Source organism: Abramis brama (assembly GCF_963993115.1).
Source record: "Abramis brama genome assembly, chromosome: 14".
Lineage (NCBI taxonomy): Eukaryota > Metazoa > Chordata > Actinopteri > Cypriniformes > Leuciscidae > Abramis > Abramis brama.
In genome coordinates this window covers 4080012-4100763 of record NC_139976.1, presented here as the reverse complement: position 1 = coordinate 4100763, position 20752 = coordinate 4080012, and the positions used below count along the sequence as shown (strand labels likewise).

General features: G+C 37.5%; 2 protein-coding genes across 2 annotated transcripts; one reads left to right on the top strand and one right to left on the bottom strand.

Moving 5' to 3' along the window:
* Positions 1-2646: 2646 nt before the first annotated feature.
* Positions 2647-9048, bottom strand: trim65 (tripartite motif containing 65). The gene is made up of 7 exons (XM_084135124.1): positions 8926-9048; positions 7599-8024; positions 7185-7280; positions 6144-6374; positions 4881-5049; positions 3875-3964; positions 2647-3468 (listed from the first exon to the last, which is right to left on the bottom strand). The coding sequence occupies exons 2-7, from the start codon at positions 8010-8012 to the stop codon at positions 2924-2926; spliced, it is 1545 nt and encodes a 514-aa protein (XP_083991250.1). The 5' UTR covers positions 8013-8024; positions 8926-9048; the 3' UTR covers positions 2647-2923.
* An 18-nt stretch (positions 9049-9066) lies between these two features.
* mrpl38 (mitochondrial ribosomal protein L38) lies at positions 9067-20077 on the top strand. The gene is made up of 9 exons (XM_084135123.1): positions 9067-9202; positions 9657-9842; positions 10720-10851; positions 15063-15265; positions 15342-15414; positions 16627-16672; positions 16825-16983; positions 18177-18313; positions 19864-20077. The coding sequence occupies exons 1-9, from the start codon at positions 9115-9117 to the stop codon at positions 19998-20000; spliced, it is 1161 nt and encodes a 386-aa protein (XP_083991249.1). The 5' UTR covers positions 9067-9114; the 3' UTR covers positions 20001-20077.
* The last annotated feature ends 675 nt before the right edge of the window (positions 20078-20752 follow it).

Here is a 20752-nt window from a genome sequence, read left to right as displayed (position 1 = left end):
ACAGAAATCTCTCGTCTCAGGGGGACATGAGGGAGGGAAGCATGGTCATTCGAAGATACTACCGGGTTTCTACTGATACAAAGCTTAATGCTAATCGGTGAAGTATCCCTTTAATTTCATAATTTAAGATGTCAGTTTCTGAAATGTTAAAAGATAAGGACCGAAAGATGGACACATTAAACTCTGCAAAAATAAAATACTACTAAAACTGATACAGTAGAAATACATACAAATACAAAATCACTACTACGAGAATCCTGTCCAACATGAAAACTGAACATGGAAATGAACACAACATAGATGTTTGTCCTCCGCGACTGCAGGCGAACAGATCTGACTCTTAATATTTAAAAACTAAAAATATGAATCCTATACTAGAGCGGATACAGCAGATAATAATTTTGATGTCTCTTGAACACACAACATAAACACAAAGTGCACATCTGGCCCTTAAATGCAAACTCAACTTCTTAAAAGTTCCATAATTTGGCCACAAGTAAGAATATGCCTTAGAAACACACCTTACGAAGTACGTGAACACAGATGTCAGCAGATTTACAGTAACACTGTGAAATATTATTACAATTTAAAAGAACTTTATTCTATTGTATTATCTTTTAAAATGTCATTTATTCCTGTGATCAAAGCTGATTTTTTTCAGCCTCATTACTCCAGTCTTCAGTGTCACATGATCCTTCAGAAATCATTCTAATATGCTGAGTATGAAGTATATGCAAATAGAAAACAGTTGTTTTAAATTGTAATATTTCACAATAATACTGTTTGGTATTTTTGATTAAATAAATGCAGCAAATGCAATAAATGCAGTTCTAAAACAAAAATAAAATATTGATTATTACAAACCTCTGACAGGTGTTGTATATTGAGCATATGCATATGTATATATTATTACAGTATAGTCATGAATATATATATGGAATATATATATGTGTGTGTGTGTGTGTGTGTGTGTGTGTGTGTATGTACATATATTGGGGTGTAACGATTCATCAACTACATCGATGTATCGATTTACTACATCGATCTGTGCTCGGCAAGTTGGCCTTCCGGACGACATATATCGATCTAACATCGTTTTAAAATGTAATCAATCGATTGTATCGATACTAGGAAATAACGCATTGGATTTAAGCACGTCAGACTTTATATGGATGTTTTTTCTTAGCACTTTTAATGATAAAGGCGTTAAACGTTACTCGATTCAGTCTGCCTATCTGTGACGTCATCGCCATACGTGACGCGCCAGCAGCAGCGCAAAGACAACAAGCGGTGCAAAGTCTCTCACCTCAGAAAAACGGACTTTCCTGTCCTCTGTAGACCTATATCGCTTCACTATATATAAAGCACAAAGTAAACTACAAGCATGCAACGTCGTTACGTTTTAAATTAGAAAAAAAAAACGCGTTGTCCAGATTCAGTTGTCAGGCTATATGTCCGTGTCATTATTCTATTATTATTTTCAACTTGTAACGAAATAAAGTCTCTCACCTCAGAAAAACGAAATTTCATGTCCTGTTATAGCGTGCAGTGCACTCTTTAATTGCACGCGCAAATGCGCCGGCGCGCGCTGTATCACTTCACTAAATCGCAAAAGAAATACGAGTATGCAACGTCGTAAATTAGTAAGTTACGAAATAAAAGTAAAATACCAATAAATTACGTTATTGGTACGTCATGTGTGTTGCTATTTATCAGGAGCAGTTTCCATGTTTCTTTACCAGTTCTTCTAAGTATTGTGTATCACCATGGTAGCCTAATTGTTGTTTGTTTCCATATAAATGCCACTTACTGGTTATTTTGTATATTTGTATATGACTGTGGTGGCGCATACCAAGATTGTATTAACAAAAACTAGTTTGGGACTGCTATTTAATAGCTTAACCTCGCAGTGTCTACTGTTTATCTGTATTTGTCATATTCTTACAATTTTTTTTTTGTATGTTAAGTAAAGGGGGACAGAACTTGTGTGTCAACAATTTTTGTGTAAACAAATGTATTATAATAGGCCTATATAATTCCTAAAAAGGTGGGTCGTGGCTTGATGACCATGAGGAAATGTGGGTCCCATGGCCAAACTATTCAAAACATCATTCAATGTTGTGATAATCGTAATAATCGCAATTACAATTTCAAGGGAATAGTCGACGATTATAATTTTTTGTCATAATCGTGCAGCCCTACTTTATTCAAATAAAATGTGAATGCATTTGACATTAATTGTTGTTTACTTGTTTGTTTATATCCATAATTAATTGATACCTGATTCCCTTACAAGAATTTTTGGCTAAAAAGTCACCGAATCGATTTCAAGTCACTGAATCATTTCGGATCGTATCGTTCCAAATGAACCAATATCGTCGTCCTTGAATCATATGGACAACCACGAATCGCGATACGAATCGAATCGTTGTTAAAACGAATCGTTACACCCCTATGTACACATATATGATATATATAAATATACACACACATATATTTTGTAAACACAAACTTTTATGTTAAATGCAATTAATAATGATAAATCAATTTGACATATATATATATATATATATATATATATATATATATATATATATATATATATATATATATATATTTAAACACAACTGTCATTGATTATTTTTTGGGAAATATCTTAACTTATGACTGACACATCAAGCCAGTGCAGATAAAAGCATCTGTGTTCACGTACTTGCGTGAAGTATAACTCTCCACAGATCAACAGAGCTTTAACAGCACCATCCCAGAGTAAACCCTGAGCTCATCAAATCTCATCACAGCTCAAAAACACGAGGAGTAAATGATTGTGAAGGAAGGCCACACGTCTCAGGTCCGGCTACAGTAGGGATGCATCTATTTCCTCAGGACCAATCCTGTTGGGGACAAACCGGCGTACAAACGTTCAGGCTCTCGGTTCACAGAGCGTAACAGTGACGCCCTCCCCGATCCAGCAGGCCGGGAGCAGGGCTTGTGTGAACGCGCAGTGGAAGGCGTGCAGCCGGACCTGTCCCTCGCCGTAGTAGGTCAGCGTACCGGCCTCGTAGTCCAGAAGCATGCCGATGCGCAGCGGCTGAGCGTTTAACTGCAGCTGTCCCGCCACGGACTCCTTGCAGCCGGCGTGCCACGCGCTCAGCTGCCGCTCGTCCAGCTGGAGGCTCCACGACAGCTCGTTCATCCCCACCATGCAGCGTTTGCCCTTCTCTTTGCGCGGTATGTTCGGGTACGTCACGCCCACGTAAGCCCACGGTTTGGACACCTCCAGCTCCCAGTAATGCTGTCCGTGGGTGAAGCTCTGGAAACACAACACCTGCCAGGTGTGGTCGAAGCGGGACTCGTCGGCCGGGACGGGGCGGGGCCCAGAGCTCAGATGCTCCGCCCTCCTGTTGCTCTGGGAAAGGCGTAAGTGAGCGTTGGCGGTACGAGGGTCAAAGGTCAGGTTGCAGCGGTCTGGGGGGAAGAGAAGAATTGCAATACGTTCAATTAAATTAACGAATATTTGTATAGCGCTTTTCACAATACACATCAAATCAAAGCAGAAAGTGCATGAGTCCACATTACAATTTAGAGTGTCCTGTTATCCAAGGTGACTGTCTAAGTTATGTATTTCAGAAGTGTACATATACAAAATCACAGTAAGCTAAAAATGTATTAATTTAAACAATGTTGTAATTTAATGCAGATACAATGAGCTCATTGAAGTAATGAATACTTGTTTATATGAGAATATAAACAAGACTATATATGATGTATGAGACAATAATCTGAGAATAATGTGACTTTTTACACACTGTACTGTCATACGTGTGATATGATATGATATGATATGATATGATATGATATGATATGAGCGTACATGCGTTTAGCCCCTCCCTCTCTGCTGGATATGATGGAGTTGCAGGACTGGGAACAACAGCCAGAACTGGCCTCTTATCTTGAGGAGAGCCTACGAGAAAGACAAAGAAAAAGCAATGCTGATTCATCATGACTCCTCCTGTCATTTTAAGCTAATATTATTTTTAAATAATTACTTATTTATACAACTGTGTCATTGCAATGTTCATGACTGGTTAAATAAATGTAAATATATATATTTAAAAAATATCAAAATTGTAGCATTACTTTGGAAATTCTCACAAAGAACATTCATTTTTTTCAGTATTTTAAAAAATCTTTCAGTATTTTTCAGTCTCCATAAAAATGTGTACATTGAGATATCAACCAAATTTTTAAAAATATTGTGATGTATTACATATATATATATATTTTTTTGCTTACACACCTCAGTTTTCATAAACTTAGATTTTGTGTGTGTGTGTTTATGTTCCATTTACATGTAGTTTTATCCGATATTGGATTATATATTACATAGAAAAAAAATTAAATCATGCTTTAAACAGTACATTTATATGTTCATGACAGTTTTAATAAATAAATTAATCAAATTAGTAATAGGTCTACCATTACTTAAAATTGTCATAAGGACAATTCTTTTTTTTTTTTTTTTTTTTAATTTTCATTAAAAAGTGTATGTATTGTGATACATAGCATTATCAACCAAAAGTGTAAAAATATTGTGAAATAAATTTTTTGTTAGATTATAAAATATACAGTTCTGCTTCTAGTTTACTTGCTACTAAACACCTCAAGCTAAACTCTGAATATCTTTGAAAGATGTGATGCTACTAACCTGGCTAACTTTGGCAAATCCACTGATAGCTTGTAAATACAACTTTGTTCACTGGCTGACAATAAATAAAATCTGTGTTCCTCCACTTGTGAAGGTTGCAAAGTACCAACCAATCAGATGTTAGCCATTTCTGTGTAGCATGCATCAAGCGGTCAGTGTGATCCCGACTCACCCTCTTTCTCCGGTCCTCCGGACACCTGTGTGGCTCTCTCCAGATCCTCACACACCAGCTTAGACACGCGGGACAGGACATCTGTGACGGGGGTCAGCTTCTCCTGTGCGCATACATGCACATCCACAGGATAGTCACTGAAGCGTGGGACCTCTATGAACCTGGAGTCCTGCATGAGCGACATAAACAAACATGTGACGTACACCTGTGGAAACCATTAAAGGGATACTTCACCGATTAGCATTAAGCTTTGTATCAGTAGAAACCCGGTAGTATCTTCGAATGACCGTGCTTCCCTCCCTCATGTCCCCCTGAGACGAGAGATTTCTGTATTGTGTGTCTGGAAAAAAAACTCGGATGAGGCAAAAATCGTCATTTATCGTCATCTGAGGCCTTTTTAGTCCAGAGGCGAGAGACTCCAGCCAGTAGGAGGAGCTCGTCCCGCATGTCTTCAACCCGCCCATAGGGGGATCTCACGATAAAACGCTGTCTTTTCAGTTTCGAGTCACTAGTAGCCTAGCTGTATCATTTCTTCCGATACGGCCCTCTGTAACCGGTAGGCGTGGCTTGGGAGTGTCCTCGTAGGGCAGCGAAGCAAGTGCATTCTGGGAGTTGTTGTCTTTCATCCACATGAGCCAAAAATACATTTCTAGATGCAAGAAGGCACCAACTTCTAAAATAATTTCACATTTCTACTACATAAATGACCCAATTTAAATACACACTCATCTTTCCAGCGGTGAAATATCCCTTTAACCATTAACAATAAATGGTAACACTTTAGTTTAGGGTGCAATTCTCACTTGCTTATTAGCATGCATATTACTAGGATATCATCTGTTTATTAGTACTTATAAAGCACATATTAATGCCTTATTCTGCATGACCATATTCTACATCCCTTAATCCACCCAATACCTAAACTTAACAACTACCTTACAAACTATTAATAAGCAGTAGTTAGGAGTTTATTAAGGCAAAAGTCGTAGTTAATAGTGAGAATTGGACCCTAATCTAAAGTGTGACCCAATAAATAATAATAATAAATATATACAAATTAAAAAGCAACAATTTTGTAAAATAATTCATAAAATAACAATAAATAATAATATTTTCCACAACCAAATGACCTTTAGTAGCATCAATAGAAAAGCAAATGGGGCCATTTATTATTATTTTTATATTTAATTATTAATTATTAATGTATTATTTCTTTTATTTTGTGAGTCACGCCTCTCATTTCTAAAATACGAATGCTGTAACCTTGATGAGCTGGCATGAGGGGAGCGAACACAGGCTGCTGATCTCCTCCTGAAGGGCTACGAGCTGCATGGTTCTCTCCTCCAGCGCAGCCAGCCTATCCTCAGCCTGCATCACGGTCACTTCCTGCTGCTGCTCCACAAACAGCTGTGTCACTTCCTGCTTCTCTGCCAACACCTTTATCAGCTGTGAGAACTTGCTGTCCACCCACTGAGACGTCTGCTGGAGTGAGACCTGATAGAGTAGAGGGAGAACAACATGAGATGCATGCGATTATATCACTGCATCCTTCATCTACGCCTATTCTCTTATATATTAATGTGTATTTTTGGGCATTTATTCTCAAAAATTTAATTTCATCGTGCCGAAAAGTATCGAGTCTTACATGTCCTTGCATGTGTTTAAAATGCAAAACTCAGATATATGAGAGTTGTGGCAGAATGGAAGATTTTTGTCAAATATTGACTTTTTTTTTTTTCATAGGCTACTTTATGCTCATTTTATGTTGCTTTTTAGTCCTTATTTAAGCACGACAGCTCTTGGTCACTGTTTGCTTTCATTAAATGAAAAAGTGTGATGTGAATATTCTTCAAAACATCTCCTGTTGTTATTCATGGAAGAAACATCTTTCTAACGCTTTACAATAAGGTCCCGTTAGATAACATTAATTACTGCATTAACTAACAATGAGCAATACATTTTTACAGTATTTATTAATCTTTGTAAGCGCTAGTTAATAAAAATACAAATATCAAATTATATTATTATGTATTATGAATTATATATAGCTTGTTAGGTCCATTAAATAATATTAACAGACACAAATTTTGTTTTTAATTATGTGTTAGTAATTGTTGAAATTAACATAAACTAAGATTATTAAATCCTTAGAAGTATTTTTTATTGTTAGATCATGTTAACTTATGTCGTTAACGAATGCAACCTTATTTTGAATGGTCACCATCATCTGGTTTTGGGATGATATGAGAAAGAGTACATTTTCATAGTTGGAAAAAGTCTCTAATGAAGATGGAGATGCCTTGCCTTCGCTTTCTCCATGTTCTCCATGAGCTCCAGACGGTTCCTCTCAGTGGCTTCCTGGAGTTTCTTGATTTCCGCACTCTTTTTCTTTAATCCTGCCTGCATACCAAAAGAAAAATGTGAAAAATATTAATGTTGTCTCATAAACAACAAGGTACAAACATTATCATGCAAATTCATAAAACGGTCAGCAACAACAAATATTTAAAATGGACAACCGATTGAATCTCACAAAACCTGAAGATCAAAATATTGCACTCTAAAATTAAAGAAAGGAATAAAAAACATATTTTAATGAAAACATAGCATTGTGATATTTCCAAATTATTAGTGAATTAGTTTCACCCCAAATTTTCAATATTGTAATACTATTTAAATTATACAGTATTTATACATCCTGGTAGTGTGTGTTTGTACCTCTCTATTCTTCCGTTCATCTTCCACCAGAATCACATCATGTCCCTTACACTCGATCACAGAGCACTCATAGCAAACACACATGCTGTCGTTCCTGCAGTAGATGACCAGAGGCTTCCCGTGCCGCTCACAGATCTGCTCCGGCTCCGTGTGGAGCGAGGCTCCTGTGCACAGATCTCTCTTCGCTGGACTGTGTGTGGCGGCCACCTCCGATAACACCGACAGAGACACGTTGCGACTCAGCTGAGGCCTCGTGTCGAACATTTTGTTGCAAACGGGGCAGTGGAAGTCTTTGTCCTTGGCCTCCCAGAATTTGGAGATGCAGACCTTGCAGAAAGTGTGACCGCACGGGATGGTCACAGGGAATTTAAACGAATCTAAGCAGATTGTGCACTGCATGTGATCCTCCATCATAAACCTGGAAGCCTGGAAAATTATAAAATAAACAATGTTAAAGACTGCAGAGAATCACTTGGGTTCATGTTGTCACAGAAGATCAGAGACAGACAGACAGATAGACAGATAGACAGATAGATAGATAGATAGATAGATAGATAGATAGATAGATAGATAGATAGATAGATAGACAGACAGATAGATAGATAGATAGATAGAAGGACAGACAAACAAGCAATAGATAGATAGATAGATAGATAGATAGATAGATAGATAGATAGATAGATAGTGCTGGAAACATCGAGACAGTAAATAAACAAACTTCATCTGCCCCTTCATCACCACTAATTAACATCTATTCATCTATTTAACATCTATTTATCAATCAACAAACACCTTTTTCATAAATAAACAATGTTAAAGACTGCAGAGAATCACTCTTGGTTCATGTTGTCACAGAAGATGATAGATAGATAGATAGATAGATAGATAGATAGATAGATAGATAGATAGATAGATAGACAGATAGATAGATAGATAGATAGATAGATAGATAGATAGATAGATAGATAGACAGATAGATAGATAGATAGATAGATAGATAGATAGATAGATAGATAGATAGATAGATAGATAGATAGACAGACAGACAGATAGATAGATAGATGGGAGGATGGAAGGATGAATTTGAGCACCTATATCAGTGTTCATGTTGAAGTATAACTGCTATATATAATGTATAACTGAATAAAATACATTTGACTCGTGAATTATAGTCATTATTAATTGTTAGGTGAATTGATGTGCTGGAAACATCGAGACACAGTAAATAAACAAACTTCATCTGCCCCTTCATCACCACTAATTAACATCTATTCATCTATTTAACATCTATTTATCAATCGACAAACCCCTTTTTCATAAAACTCACAGGATTGTTTACTCATCAGATGTGAAGAAACGTAAAATCCCGATTCCTGCGCGCGCTGACTTTCTCGTGAGCGAATCTCGTCGCCTTCCATATGCAGGAGCGCACAGACGCGGTGACGAGTACGCACGTTACGTCACGTTTCTGTGTGTTGACGTCCCTCTCTCTGCGTCTCTGCTGGAGCGGTCCATCATGGCGCTGCGCGGAGCGGCGTGTGTTCTCCTGCGGGCGGCGGGTGATGTGAGCCTGAAGCCTCTTGCGAGGGGTCTTCGGTCCACCGGTGAGGGGTGCTGGAGGATATTTGTGTAAATGTGCAGTTAATGAGTTAATTAATCAGCAGTGCGGCTGCTGTGCGTGTGTGTGTCTGCTGGTCTGAATGACCTTTACATGTATATTTTACACCTTGATATGTACAATACATTGTCAATATGTATTGATTTTGTATGTCTACTTATTGATTAGTCTGTATTTTCTGTCTAACCTTTCTGTCATTTATCTATTTTTCCTATCTTTTCTGAAGCACTTTGAGTTACTGCTTGTTTGAGATATGCTCTAAATGAAAGTTAAATTATTATTATTACTATATAACATTTATGATATTTATTATTATTGTTGTTGTTTTTATAATATTTATATTGCAAATCTTTTTATAATTGTTGTGTTTATTATTAATAATGCATTTACATTACACATTTACATTTACACTAATAAATCCTCTATTGGGTCTTCTGTAGCTGTTCTGTGTCACTGGTCCCCTCCTCTGGGTCCAATGCCCAATGAGGACATCGACGGGACCCAGCTGGACTCTCTGGAGAAATACCGCAGTTACACTCGCTATGTGAGAGCAGCGGAGGAGGCCGACCGGAGAGACGTTTGGTGGAAGACCTACAGGCAATACAGAGAGGAGGAGACCAAAGAAGGCAAGTCATCACTGAGATATGAATACACACCCATTAAAGGGGTGGTATAATGCCCTTTTCACAAGATGTAAAATAAATCTCTGATGTCCCAAGAGTGTGTATGTGAAGTTTTAGCTCAAAATACCCCACAGATATTTTTATATAGCATGTTAAAATTGTCACTTTTTGAGGGTGAGCAAAAATGTTTCGTTTTGTGTCTGTTCCTTTAAATGCAAATGAGCTGCTGCTTCCAGCACAGGGGGCGGAGCTTCAACAGTTTGTGTCCTTTTACCTCACACACACATACACTGAAAATTTCAAAAACTTTTAGCCTTTTATATTCAAACTGGAGTCAGACAATGATGGAGAGACTCAAGAAGAAGTGACAACATGTAGACAACATTTTTTAATGGTTAGTTCATGAATATGTAGCTTATGAGTGGTTATCTTCTAGTCATTGATTAGCATATTCTGTCATGATAATCTATAAATCGTGTTCTGGGGGCGGGGTTTATGTAAATATTGGGGTTGGTGATGTCAGTAACCCGGGAGGAATGTCGTGTAGTCTCTACCAGCCGTTTGTTGTAGTCCTTAATAAGCAATTTCTTTATAAGAAAATATCTCAACTTTGCTTTGAACTTTGAGCGTCGTAACTTTGCAGATGTTGTTTATGCTCAAACAGCAACATTACACACTAACTAAAGTTAAAAAAGTGAAATCATAATCAACCACCCCTTTAAATCCATAGTTGTGAATTTACCCTGAAACACTGACATAACCCATAATATCAAATCTAGATGCATTGGTGTGGGTTTGTTTGGGGGACATCATTGATTTCTGCTCTGGCTGTCAGTGAACATTCACCTGTCATGTGGTTTTGATTGTTTTTTGTGAACAGCTGTCGCGCCGGTCAACATCGGCCTCCCGTATCAGCGGCCCTCCAGGAAGACAGAGCTGAAGGAGAGGAAGAAGATCATGCAGGAGAACAAAAAGAGCCCAGAGATTGAAAGAGAAAATCGACTACGAACATGTGAGTGACTCCAGCATCAATGCATCATTATGATTGATCTCTGAGGCTACGTCTACATTTATCCAGATACATTTGAAAACTGTGTTTTTGTTTATAAACGCTCCCCGTCCACACTAGCGTTTTCAGTCGTTTTCGGACGTTTCAGTGTGGATGAGAAACTTTTGAAAAACGCCTGAAAACGCTAAATTCACCTTTACTGCGCATGCGTAAAACCCCACAAAAGATCACCGATATGATTCAGATGGAAAAATAAATAATGAAGTTATCTCACCATTCACTGATGCGGTCCAGGTCACACGCAGTCACCATATGTTTGGTCTAAAACGCGACTGCTCGCCTCTCATGTATTGCCGCAGGACAGCAAATGTGAGTAAATTCTGTCATCTTTGCAGGACTGTGATATAAAGAGTGTGCAATGTTGAATATTTTTAGCAACAGTGTGAAAGTGAACAGCACATAACAGGCACAACACTGGTATGAACATGAATATCTATTGGTACAATATGCGTCACATGACTAAATTTACGTCATCGTTTTTAAACACCACCGGTTTCTCAGTCCACACTACAACGTGAAAACGGCGTTTTCAAATGTATCCACTTTGGAGTGCGTTTTCAAAAAAGCTTCGTTTTCATTAATAAAAATTAAAGTGTGGACGGGAGGCCAAAACGGAGAGAAAAATATACGTTTTCAAACGAAAACGTATTAGTGTGGACATGGCCTAAAGGGGAAGCAGAGCAGGATCATTCAAAGCAGAATTATGATGAAAAATCTTCACACAGTGAATGAAAGCGGGGTTTAATTGCTAAGCGTATATTATTAAAGGAACACTATGTAGCTTTTCAACCTTCATAATATATTTCCAAGACCCTTGTGATGGTACATCGACTTACAATAGGTTGAATGACACGTTTGCCAGAGCCTGACGGGGTCTGTATCGCTTTTACTGGCACTACGTAACTTCGGGGTTCGCCGGGTAGTAACCAGAAGACAAAAAGAACTACAAAATTCGACTGCTTTACGGCATACGTCACTTCCCCCACCACTTCCTCAAATTCGGACGTGAGCGTTTATATACTGTCTATGGACGTGAGAGGCCAACCAGCGTTTGTTTTCGGCTTTCGTGCGTATGTTTTTGTCATGGGGGCTGTTTACACCTGGCCACTTCATGCGTTTTCTCAGATCGGATAGCTATCTGATCGTGAAAAGTAGGGCTGTAGTATTCGAGTCCGGTCTTGGACTCGAGTCCGGACTCGAGACCGCTTTTCTATGGTCTCGGACTTGTCTCGGACTCGCTGGTATTCGGACTCGGACTTGTCTCGGTCTCGGCCACTGGTCTTGCCAAATATGGCTTTTGGTCTCGACCGAGTCCAGGTTTCTTTATTATGTTCCCAGTAATCACACATGCGTCGCCGCGATATTAAAACAATATATTATTGGAGGGAAAGTGAAACACTGGCCACCTAATAAGTATTTCGGCTCTTTTTCGTGAGCCGGCTCGTTTCACTCAGCTCACTGAAAGAGCCGGCACTTTTGACTCACAAACAGCTCTTTAAAAAATAAATGTTTAAATAAACTCGCTGAAAGTCCACCGCTAGTGCAACGTGAATATTCACATTTTTAATTGTCCATAACAACCCGAAAACTAGCCTGCTTGCCTTGCATATCTAATTAATGGGCAAAGTTTTCCGACTTTTTTTCTTACCTTTCTTTCTTTGCCTCCATGAGTGGTAGGCGCAATGACTGGCTGTTTTAAAATATAGCTAATATCGAAACAAAATAACCCAGCTAGCTCATAACTTGCAGGTTTGCTTATTGGCTAACTTTTTTCATTTGATTGCTTCAGCCGCCACCCGCCCGAATTTAATTAAAATATTATTTTTTGTCACGTCATCTGCCCGATCCGCGGTTTATCCGCATCTCTTGTGTGTGTGTATGTGTGTGTCTGTGAGTTGTCTCGGTCTTCCCTCATGCAGTTTAATTGGTTGACATCGCGTGTATGATTGACAGGAACAGAATGTAAGGCTGATCAGACAGTCGAAACGAATGTGTTAGGCCTAGGCTATATAATTATTATTTTTTTGTTGTTCTTTGAATTAGTCAATTATTTTAAATAAAATTAAAATTATTCATTATTTCATTATTACATAATGATTTAATTTCTATAGGCTAGCCTATATTTTTTAGCAGACTTTTTTTTTCCTGTCCTGGACTCGGTCTTGACTCGGACTCGAACCTCTTTGGACTCGGTCTTGACTTGGACTCGACTAGTCCTGGTCTTGGACATGTCTTGGACTCGACAAAGGTGGTCTTGACTACAGCCCTAGTGAAAAGACTAGGTGTAAATGTCCTCCGAAACGCATTCAAGACGGATTTGAATCCGATCGCTCAAACCACTTCAGGAGGAGGTCTGAGACGCATTCCAGACGAAACTGGACAAGTGTGCATCTGGTTGTTGAAACCACATATGTGTACTCCTCCCAAAAATGTTAAAAAAACAAATAAAAAAAACGTGTGAGAGCGTGTTATAGTCTATATGTTATTGCCAGATATGACGACGCGCTGGAACACGCATCACCGCAGATGAGCAGCTGAGCATCGATTCATCAAGCCAACGTGCAAACTATCACAAATCAAAGTGAAAGTAAGTCGCAGACGCTTAACACACAATCATCATCATTAAAAGTAAAGAAACGAAATGATCTTACCAGGGCTGTTACTGCTCTCTCTTATTGCGGTCTTTGATTTTGAAATTTTAGCTGATGATCAATAATGCAGTTCATATCTGTTGCTTTCGGTGACGTGCACTCCATTAAATCTGCATACAGCGTGGGAATTGAAGATCGGATTTAAATCCGTTTCGCAAAAACACATTTATGTGACCAGGTGTAAAGGGAATCGTTTTGATAAATCTGATAGCTATCCGATCTGAGAAAACGCATGAAGTGGCCAGTAAATAAATCTTGTATTTGTAAACTTGTTTGCATTCTATGTTGTGTGTTGTTGCGCTTGCTTGTATGTCATTTTTTTATATGCTGTTCATTCATTTATTGCTGATAATTAGACCAGTCCAACAATTTCCACATATGTCTAGCTAGCTTTCGATTATCAGAGCTGTTAACAGACTTGCTAACAAACACTCGTTTTTTGCGTTATGTTTTATTGCCTAGCTTGCCTCACGAACTAGTTTGCCAGCTGACCTCAGGTGTTGTGAGGTGTATTTATCACGTAGTCCTGAGGGATATCAGACGACGCTGTTGACGTTGATTCGTGCGATTATCATGAAAACAGTTTTCAATATCTCACATAAATATCAGGACATAAAAAAGTCTAACGTAGAGGTGGTGGAGGGGTATTTACAACAGTGCAAGTATTCCACAGCGACTCTAGGGGTCGCTGTTTGACAAAAACACAATTTCTCCACAGTGCGCCTTTAAGTATCTAATGAAAATCTCGAGGTTCAAGATCAAATCATTGACCTCTTAAACTTGACGTTGAATTTGTCATTATACTATACCTACTAGCCTCAGCTGTGTCACTTCAATGCCATTCATAAATCCTCTCCCGTAGCCTCATGGGAAAGTAAAGTGTTCATCGTATGCACACTTCAGAATCTCACCGGAGTCATTCGGAAACGTTTTGCCTATTGTTTTATGAGTACTGTGCATTTTGGACATACTACTTTTTTCACAAAATTTTTAATTTTCTACTATATTGAAGGGAAGTATGAGATTTTGGATGCATCTCATCACTGTTGTCAAATTGCGGGTTTTGTGTAGTCACATTTTTCAGTGTCCTGAGATGTGCACATCTTGTTTTGTTTGCAGGGTTATGTCATTTAATAATCTGTTTGGTGCATCAGAAATCAAAAGAAACTAATAAAAATATTCAAAACAATGAAGCCTGTTTTTAGGAGTATTTGCGTTGTTATTTTTTATGCAAATTTTCCAACATTTTCCATTTAAAAATAAATAAATAAATAAATCCAGTACAACAAATACGATCATTATGTATACTTACATTTGTACATTACAAATGTAACGTTTTTGCATTATGAGAAAACAATGTCGCAATTAAAAAAATATTAGTGATGATAATTATATAATGTTTAGTGGTATAGAAACTGCAAAGGCTGCCCCGTCTAGACATTACATCATATTAATCAGCAGTAGGACATGTCATGTAACCTTGTCTTATTTTATGGCTTCCAGTTCGCATTTCCCTGGACAGAGTAAAGACGCAATGGGAGAAGACAAACGGGCCGTTCCACATCCAGAGGCTCGCCGAACACTACCGAATCTACCAGGACCTCTTTCCCATGGCGTATTTTCTTCCGCGGGTCATGCTGCATGTGGCTTACGGGGATGACAGCGATGCATTCGTGCATTTTGGGAATCACTTAACGCCGAGTCAGGTGAGGCTTCAGAACACGTGGAGCCTGAAATAAAGGAAACAGGCTTTGATTTCCACTGTTTGTGTGAAATCCACAGGCGGCACAAGCACCTCGGGTACGCTTCGAAGCAGAAGAGAATTCACTCTGGACGCTGTTGTTGACCAGCCCAGGTACATCCAATTATTCACATCAAATTCATATTTTTATCTAATAATATCTGTAGTACATTTTCTGTATTTTCAGTTTTTAAAGTGCATATCCATATGTATATTTTGCATTTATTTATAGTTTTCTGTTTGAATATATTTTAAAATGTAATTTTTTCCTGTGATCAAAGCTGAATTTTCAGCATCATTACTCCAGTCTTCAGTGTCACATGATGTGTGACTTCAGAAATCATTCTAATATGATGATTTGATGCTCAAGAAACATTTATGATTATTATCAATGTTGAAAACAGTTATTTACTTTTTTATTTCATGATGCTATGATGAATAGAAAGTTCAAAAGAACAGCATTTATCTGAAATCTAAAGCTTTTGTAACATTAAACACTACCGTTCAAAAGTTTGGGGGCAGTAAGAATTTTATTTTTGGGGGAAAGAAATAAAATAAATCAATACTTTTATTCATCAAGGATGAGTTAAACTGATCAAAAGTTAAAGTAAAGACATTTATAATGTTAGAAAATATTCTGTTTTAAATAAATGCTGTTCTTTTGAACTTTCTATTCATCAAAGAATTTTGAAAGAAATTGTACACAACTGTTTTCAACATTGAAAATAATAATGAATGTTTCTTGAGCATCAAATCATCATATTAGAATGATTTCTGAAGGATCATGTGACACTGAAGACTGGAGTAATGATGCTGAAAATTCAGCTTTGATCTCAGGAATAAATTACAGTTTCAAATATATTAAAATAGAAAACAGTCATTTTAAATTGTCATAATATTTCACAATATTACTGTTTTTTTATTGTTTTTTATCAAATAAATGCAGCCTTGGTGAGCAGAAGAGACTTCTTTTAAAAACATAAAAAAGTCTTACTGACCCCAAACTTTTGAACGGTGGTGTGTGTGTATATATATATATATATATATATATATATATATATATATATATATATATAAACTAATAATTTATTGATTCATATTATTATATATAAATTGTCATTATATAGTTTTTAATGATATTTGGAGGGGGTTTTTATTCATAAATTGACATCATTATTCTATTTTTTGAGATGTTAAATACTTTTTGGTCAGTTGACCTGCAGAAATGTCACTTTAGTTAGCAGTTAGTAGAATGCAGTTTTAAGTTCTCAAGTTCCTCCACTAGATGGAGATACAGTGAAGTAAGCAGTGTGTGTGTTTGTGCAGATGAACACCTCCTGGATGCTGAGCAGGAGTATCTTCATTGGCTAGTGTGAGTACGCTTGTATTAAATGCCAAAATTCATGACAGCATTGTCTGACCTCGGTCTCATCCAGCCCCGGTTGGAAACACCAGAACTGAAGACATAATTATTTGAGATAAACGGATATTTTTATGTCAGTTTTAATCTGTTAAACATTATAGTGGGAATATCCCGGGAAATGCTGTGACGTCAGGAGAAGAGGTCTGTCATTACATCAGCCCGTTTCCTGCCAGAGGAACTGGGTTTCACAGATACGCCTTCATCCTGTTAAAACAAGATGGTCCGGTTGATTTCAGCGCTGATCTCCGGTCCTCGCCGTGGTGGGTAGTGTTACTCAGAGTTGATTTACACTGATTTATACGTCTCATGAAAACAATTCCGGCTCATTTTTCACCCTATTATTAAAAGAAAATACAAAATTATATTTTGCATTAAGAAAATTGACCATTAAAGCATTTTGCTTATTACAGTGTTTTCAAAACAAAAATACACATTCTTTTAGTTGTGCTTCGGCTCTGCATGACTGCGGATGGATTTTCAGGGATGTTTTTTTACGGATTCCCATATTTTCCAACCTTAAAAGTATGACCCACGTGAATCACGTAAATCCGGGAGTCTTATGGCTGGTTTTAACATTTTATGATGTTTAAAATCACGAAATTGCCTTCATTACTAAACAAACTGCAAAATATTACGTTTTCTAATATATTTATTTCATGCACGGACCTCAATGGTGGGTACGGCCCTGTTTGGGTGGTGTGTTTTGGCTCTGCGTGACTGATGAATATGCGTCTAAAAAAAAAGAGAGTGATTATCCTATTGCTAACAAAACATTCACTACTAGGCTTAAGAGATATAACCAGTTTAGTTAAAAATGATGTCAAGCTGGCTGGCTTGAAAACCATCCCGACAGGTCTAAAATATAAATGCTTACCATTGTGAATCAGGGCAAGACAAAAACAAGTTTTGGAAGAAGGATTGATGAGGTATTGACTTTTTTGTTCATTAACAAAATTTAAATGTGTAACTTTAAGTAACATTTGATTAATTTCTTGTGATTTTTGGGGGTGAAATTTGACCTGGACATGTTCTTGAAAGGTTTCTTGAGATTCACCCAATACTTCCCGAATTTCCTCCCACAAACTAGTAGTTGCATTTCATTTGAACTGGTTTCGAAAGCACTGTCCTATGGAGTTTGTATTTGTCTTACGAAATACATCATTTCAGAAAAGCAATCATTACATTTCAAAATGAGAATGAATTAAAGTAATTATGGCTCATAAGGAATAACAGTCAGTTTTATAAGGGCTGGTTTTCTGAAATGAGACATCTTTGATGAGGAATACAGCCTTTGAAATAAAACAGATGTTCTTTGTATTTATTTTTGAACTGCTTAAAAACCCCACAGAAAGACCCTTCAACTTGCATAGGATTTAAAAATAGAAAATATTCAGTAAAAAGCAGGGTGATTTCCAAAGTAAAATATGTATTCATCTCTCTGTCACGTTTATAGCTACTGTCTGAAGCAACGGACTTTCCGAACGGTGGACTTCTACAGGAAATATCAGGATTTTATTACGCCGGCTGGCCTTGCATTTTTCCAGTGCCAATGGGATCAATCTGTCACTGAGACCTTTCATGAGTTCCTTAGTGAGTAAACTTCCTTTTTTGTTGCATTGAAGAGCAGGTTTACTGGAAATTCCAGTTAGTCTATTTTTGCCATGTCTCAAAACAATGTTTATCACACTCTACACATGAACTCCAGCATTGACTACATTGTTTGTGAACACAGAGTTTACTAAAAATAAAGGTTTTGTACGACTCACTTTATCAGTTAGTGTTTCTGGTGGCTGGAATTTTGTCAGTCAAAAGTAGTCGATCTCCGAATGCAACGTAACATGAGGAGAGTAAAGATGGAAAGCTCAGTTCATTACGTTGCATTCGGAGATCGACTACTTTTGACTGACAAAATTCCAGCCACCGGAAACACTGATAAAGTGAGGCTCCTTAGTGTTTCAAATATAGAGATGTTGATGCTAACACTGTAGTGCCCCTAGCACTCCCATTCAAAAGGCATTTTGACCGAAAACGAAAATACGGTCAAACTTAAAAGTGGCGTTTCCATCCTAATTATGCTTTTACACGAATGTTTGACTCGGGTAGATTAACAAAAAGAGCCTAGGTTCAATTTGGTGAGAGTTACCTTTTAAAAGTTAGTCATCTAATTTTCTTCTTCGAGACTGATCTGCTTTTTTATGTTACAGACTTTAAAAAGTTAGAACCAGTCTAATTTTATTCATAAACTTTATTCAGTTTTACTGCTAGTTGGTCAAAATAGTTCTTAAGACACAATCTTAATTGTATCCCTTAAAACTCATCTTTGATCGTCAAAATTACACGTTTGTTTTTCTTGAAAAAAAAATTCTTCATGCCTTAAAATATCTTGAATGTAACTCTACACTCTTGCCTCATTTAGTATACGCGGTTCTATGAATATGCAAATGAGCCCTGCCTCCACTCACTCACTCAGCTCAGAGATCCACTGGTTGACGATCACACGTTGATCTGATTGGTTACAGGGTAGTTTGTGACGTCAGAAACACCAGCGATTTCAAAGCGTGTTTTTAAGACTGTCTTTGGTTCACTGCAGTTTTAAGGAGAAAATACTCAGTAATGATGTTGACTCATGAATTTACACATGGTTTGTCTTAAATCACATTAAAAACACCACATAGACATAAACAACATAAAAAAAAAAAATTCACAGAACATTTCACAGTACTGAGTCTTCTTTATTAAAGGTTTTAAACAATATCTATATGGTAACTGACCAGGGTGAAAGTGTAATATTGGTGATGTTGGATCTTACTGCTGCAAAAAAAATCTAACTACGATTTTCTTAGTTTGAAAATAGTCTATGATTTTATTTGTGATATTAGTTGTTTTTTTTGCTTTGATGTTGTAAAGCACATTGGTCAGCTGCTGCCGTTTTATGGAAACTTGAACTTGATTTTCACCACAGGGGGACTTTAACATAGTAGCTAAGTTTATGCAGCTGGCCCGAGGTTGCATTTTTTTCCAGTGAATCTGTTCACCATCCAGTGATGACATCTGTTTCTAAGTCCATCGTGAGAACAGGGTCATGAGTGTTGGCTTGTAACAACAGATTATGTCATGTCGTGCTTGATTTATTTCCACAGATATGAGAGAGCCGGTGTTTGAGTACAATAGACCTCTGGTGTATCACCCACCTCAGAAGAAATACCCTCACGGACAGCCTCTCAGATACCTGGACCGCTACAGAGATGGAGCACAGCACACTTATGGGATTTATTAAACACATATGCATGGATCATGTTCACTGTTCAACTGAAACATCAGGGTTTTTTCCTTTGTAATAAACTAAATATGTCATCCATTGTGTTGTGATCTTCCTTTAAAGTCACCATGAAATCAAAATTGATAATTCTTTTTTTTTTTTTTTTTAATGCATGTTTTTTTCACATCCGATCTGTGTCACATATGAGCAAAAAATCAGAATTGGGTCACATTTCACTGACAGTGTAAATGAGGCCTTAGTCTGGCAGCGCCGCCGCTAGCTTAGCATAATGAATGGAATCCTTTGTTGCCAGATAGCATGTCGTGAGTAAAAGTGATATAAAAAAAAAAACCTAATTACTTCTTGTGGCTTGCGCATTCACAACGAGTACAAATGGCAATGCAGATTAAGACTAGCCAATTTGATTTGGGACTTTATTGGGGCGCAGCACTTCTACTTGGGTGCAGAGATATCACGCAACACCTGAAATCCGCTATCTCTGTGCCCAAGATATCTGATATCTCTGTGCTCAAGTAGCAGTGCTTCGCCTATTTAATGTCACTTCAATTATTAATAGAGGTATATTTGTTTCCACCAATCGCTACACAAGTGAAGTTTACGTATGATGACGAAAGCACGTTAGTGCGAGCCCTCCCGGAACCCATAGAGAATGCATTGCAGTCATAGACAGTAAAAGCGTCAGTAAGCTGCCAGTCTGATCACAGCCATTTGACTTCTCTAAAACGCCAATCATATTAACAGATGCATAA

Bases quoted from the DNA above. Each gene is read 5' to 3' on its own strand.
- trim65 (XM_084135124.1), bottom strand. From the start codon at position 8,012: ATGATGGAGGATCACATGCAGTGCACAATCTGCTTAGATTCGTTTAAA. The intron at 6,375-7,184 runs GCAAGGCATCTC...CTACTCTATCAG, and splicing joins AGAACATGGAGAAAGCGAAG to GTCTCACTCCAGCAGACGTC. The intron at 3,469-3,874 runs GTACGCTCATAT...TCTTCCCCCCAG, and splicing joins GAGGGAGGGGCTAAACGCAT to ACCGCTGCAACCTGACCTTT.
- mrpl38 (XM_084135123.1), top strand. From the start codon at position 9,115: ATGGCGCTGCGCGGAGCGGCGTGTGTTCTCCTGCGGGCGGCGGGTGAT. The intron at 9,203-9,656 runs GTGAGGGGTGCT...GGTCTTCTGTAG, and splicing joins GAGGGGTCTTCGGTCCACCG to CTGTTCTGTGTCACTGGTCC. The intron at 15,266-15,341 runs GTGAGGCTTCAG...TGAAATCCACAG, and splicing joins ATCACTTAACGCCGAGTCAG to GCGGCACAAGCACCTCGGGT.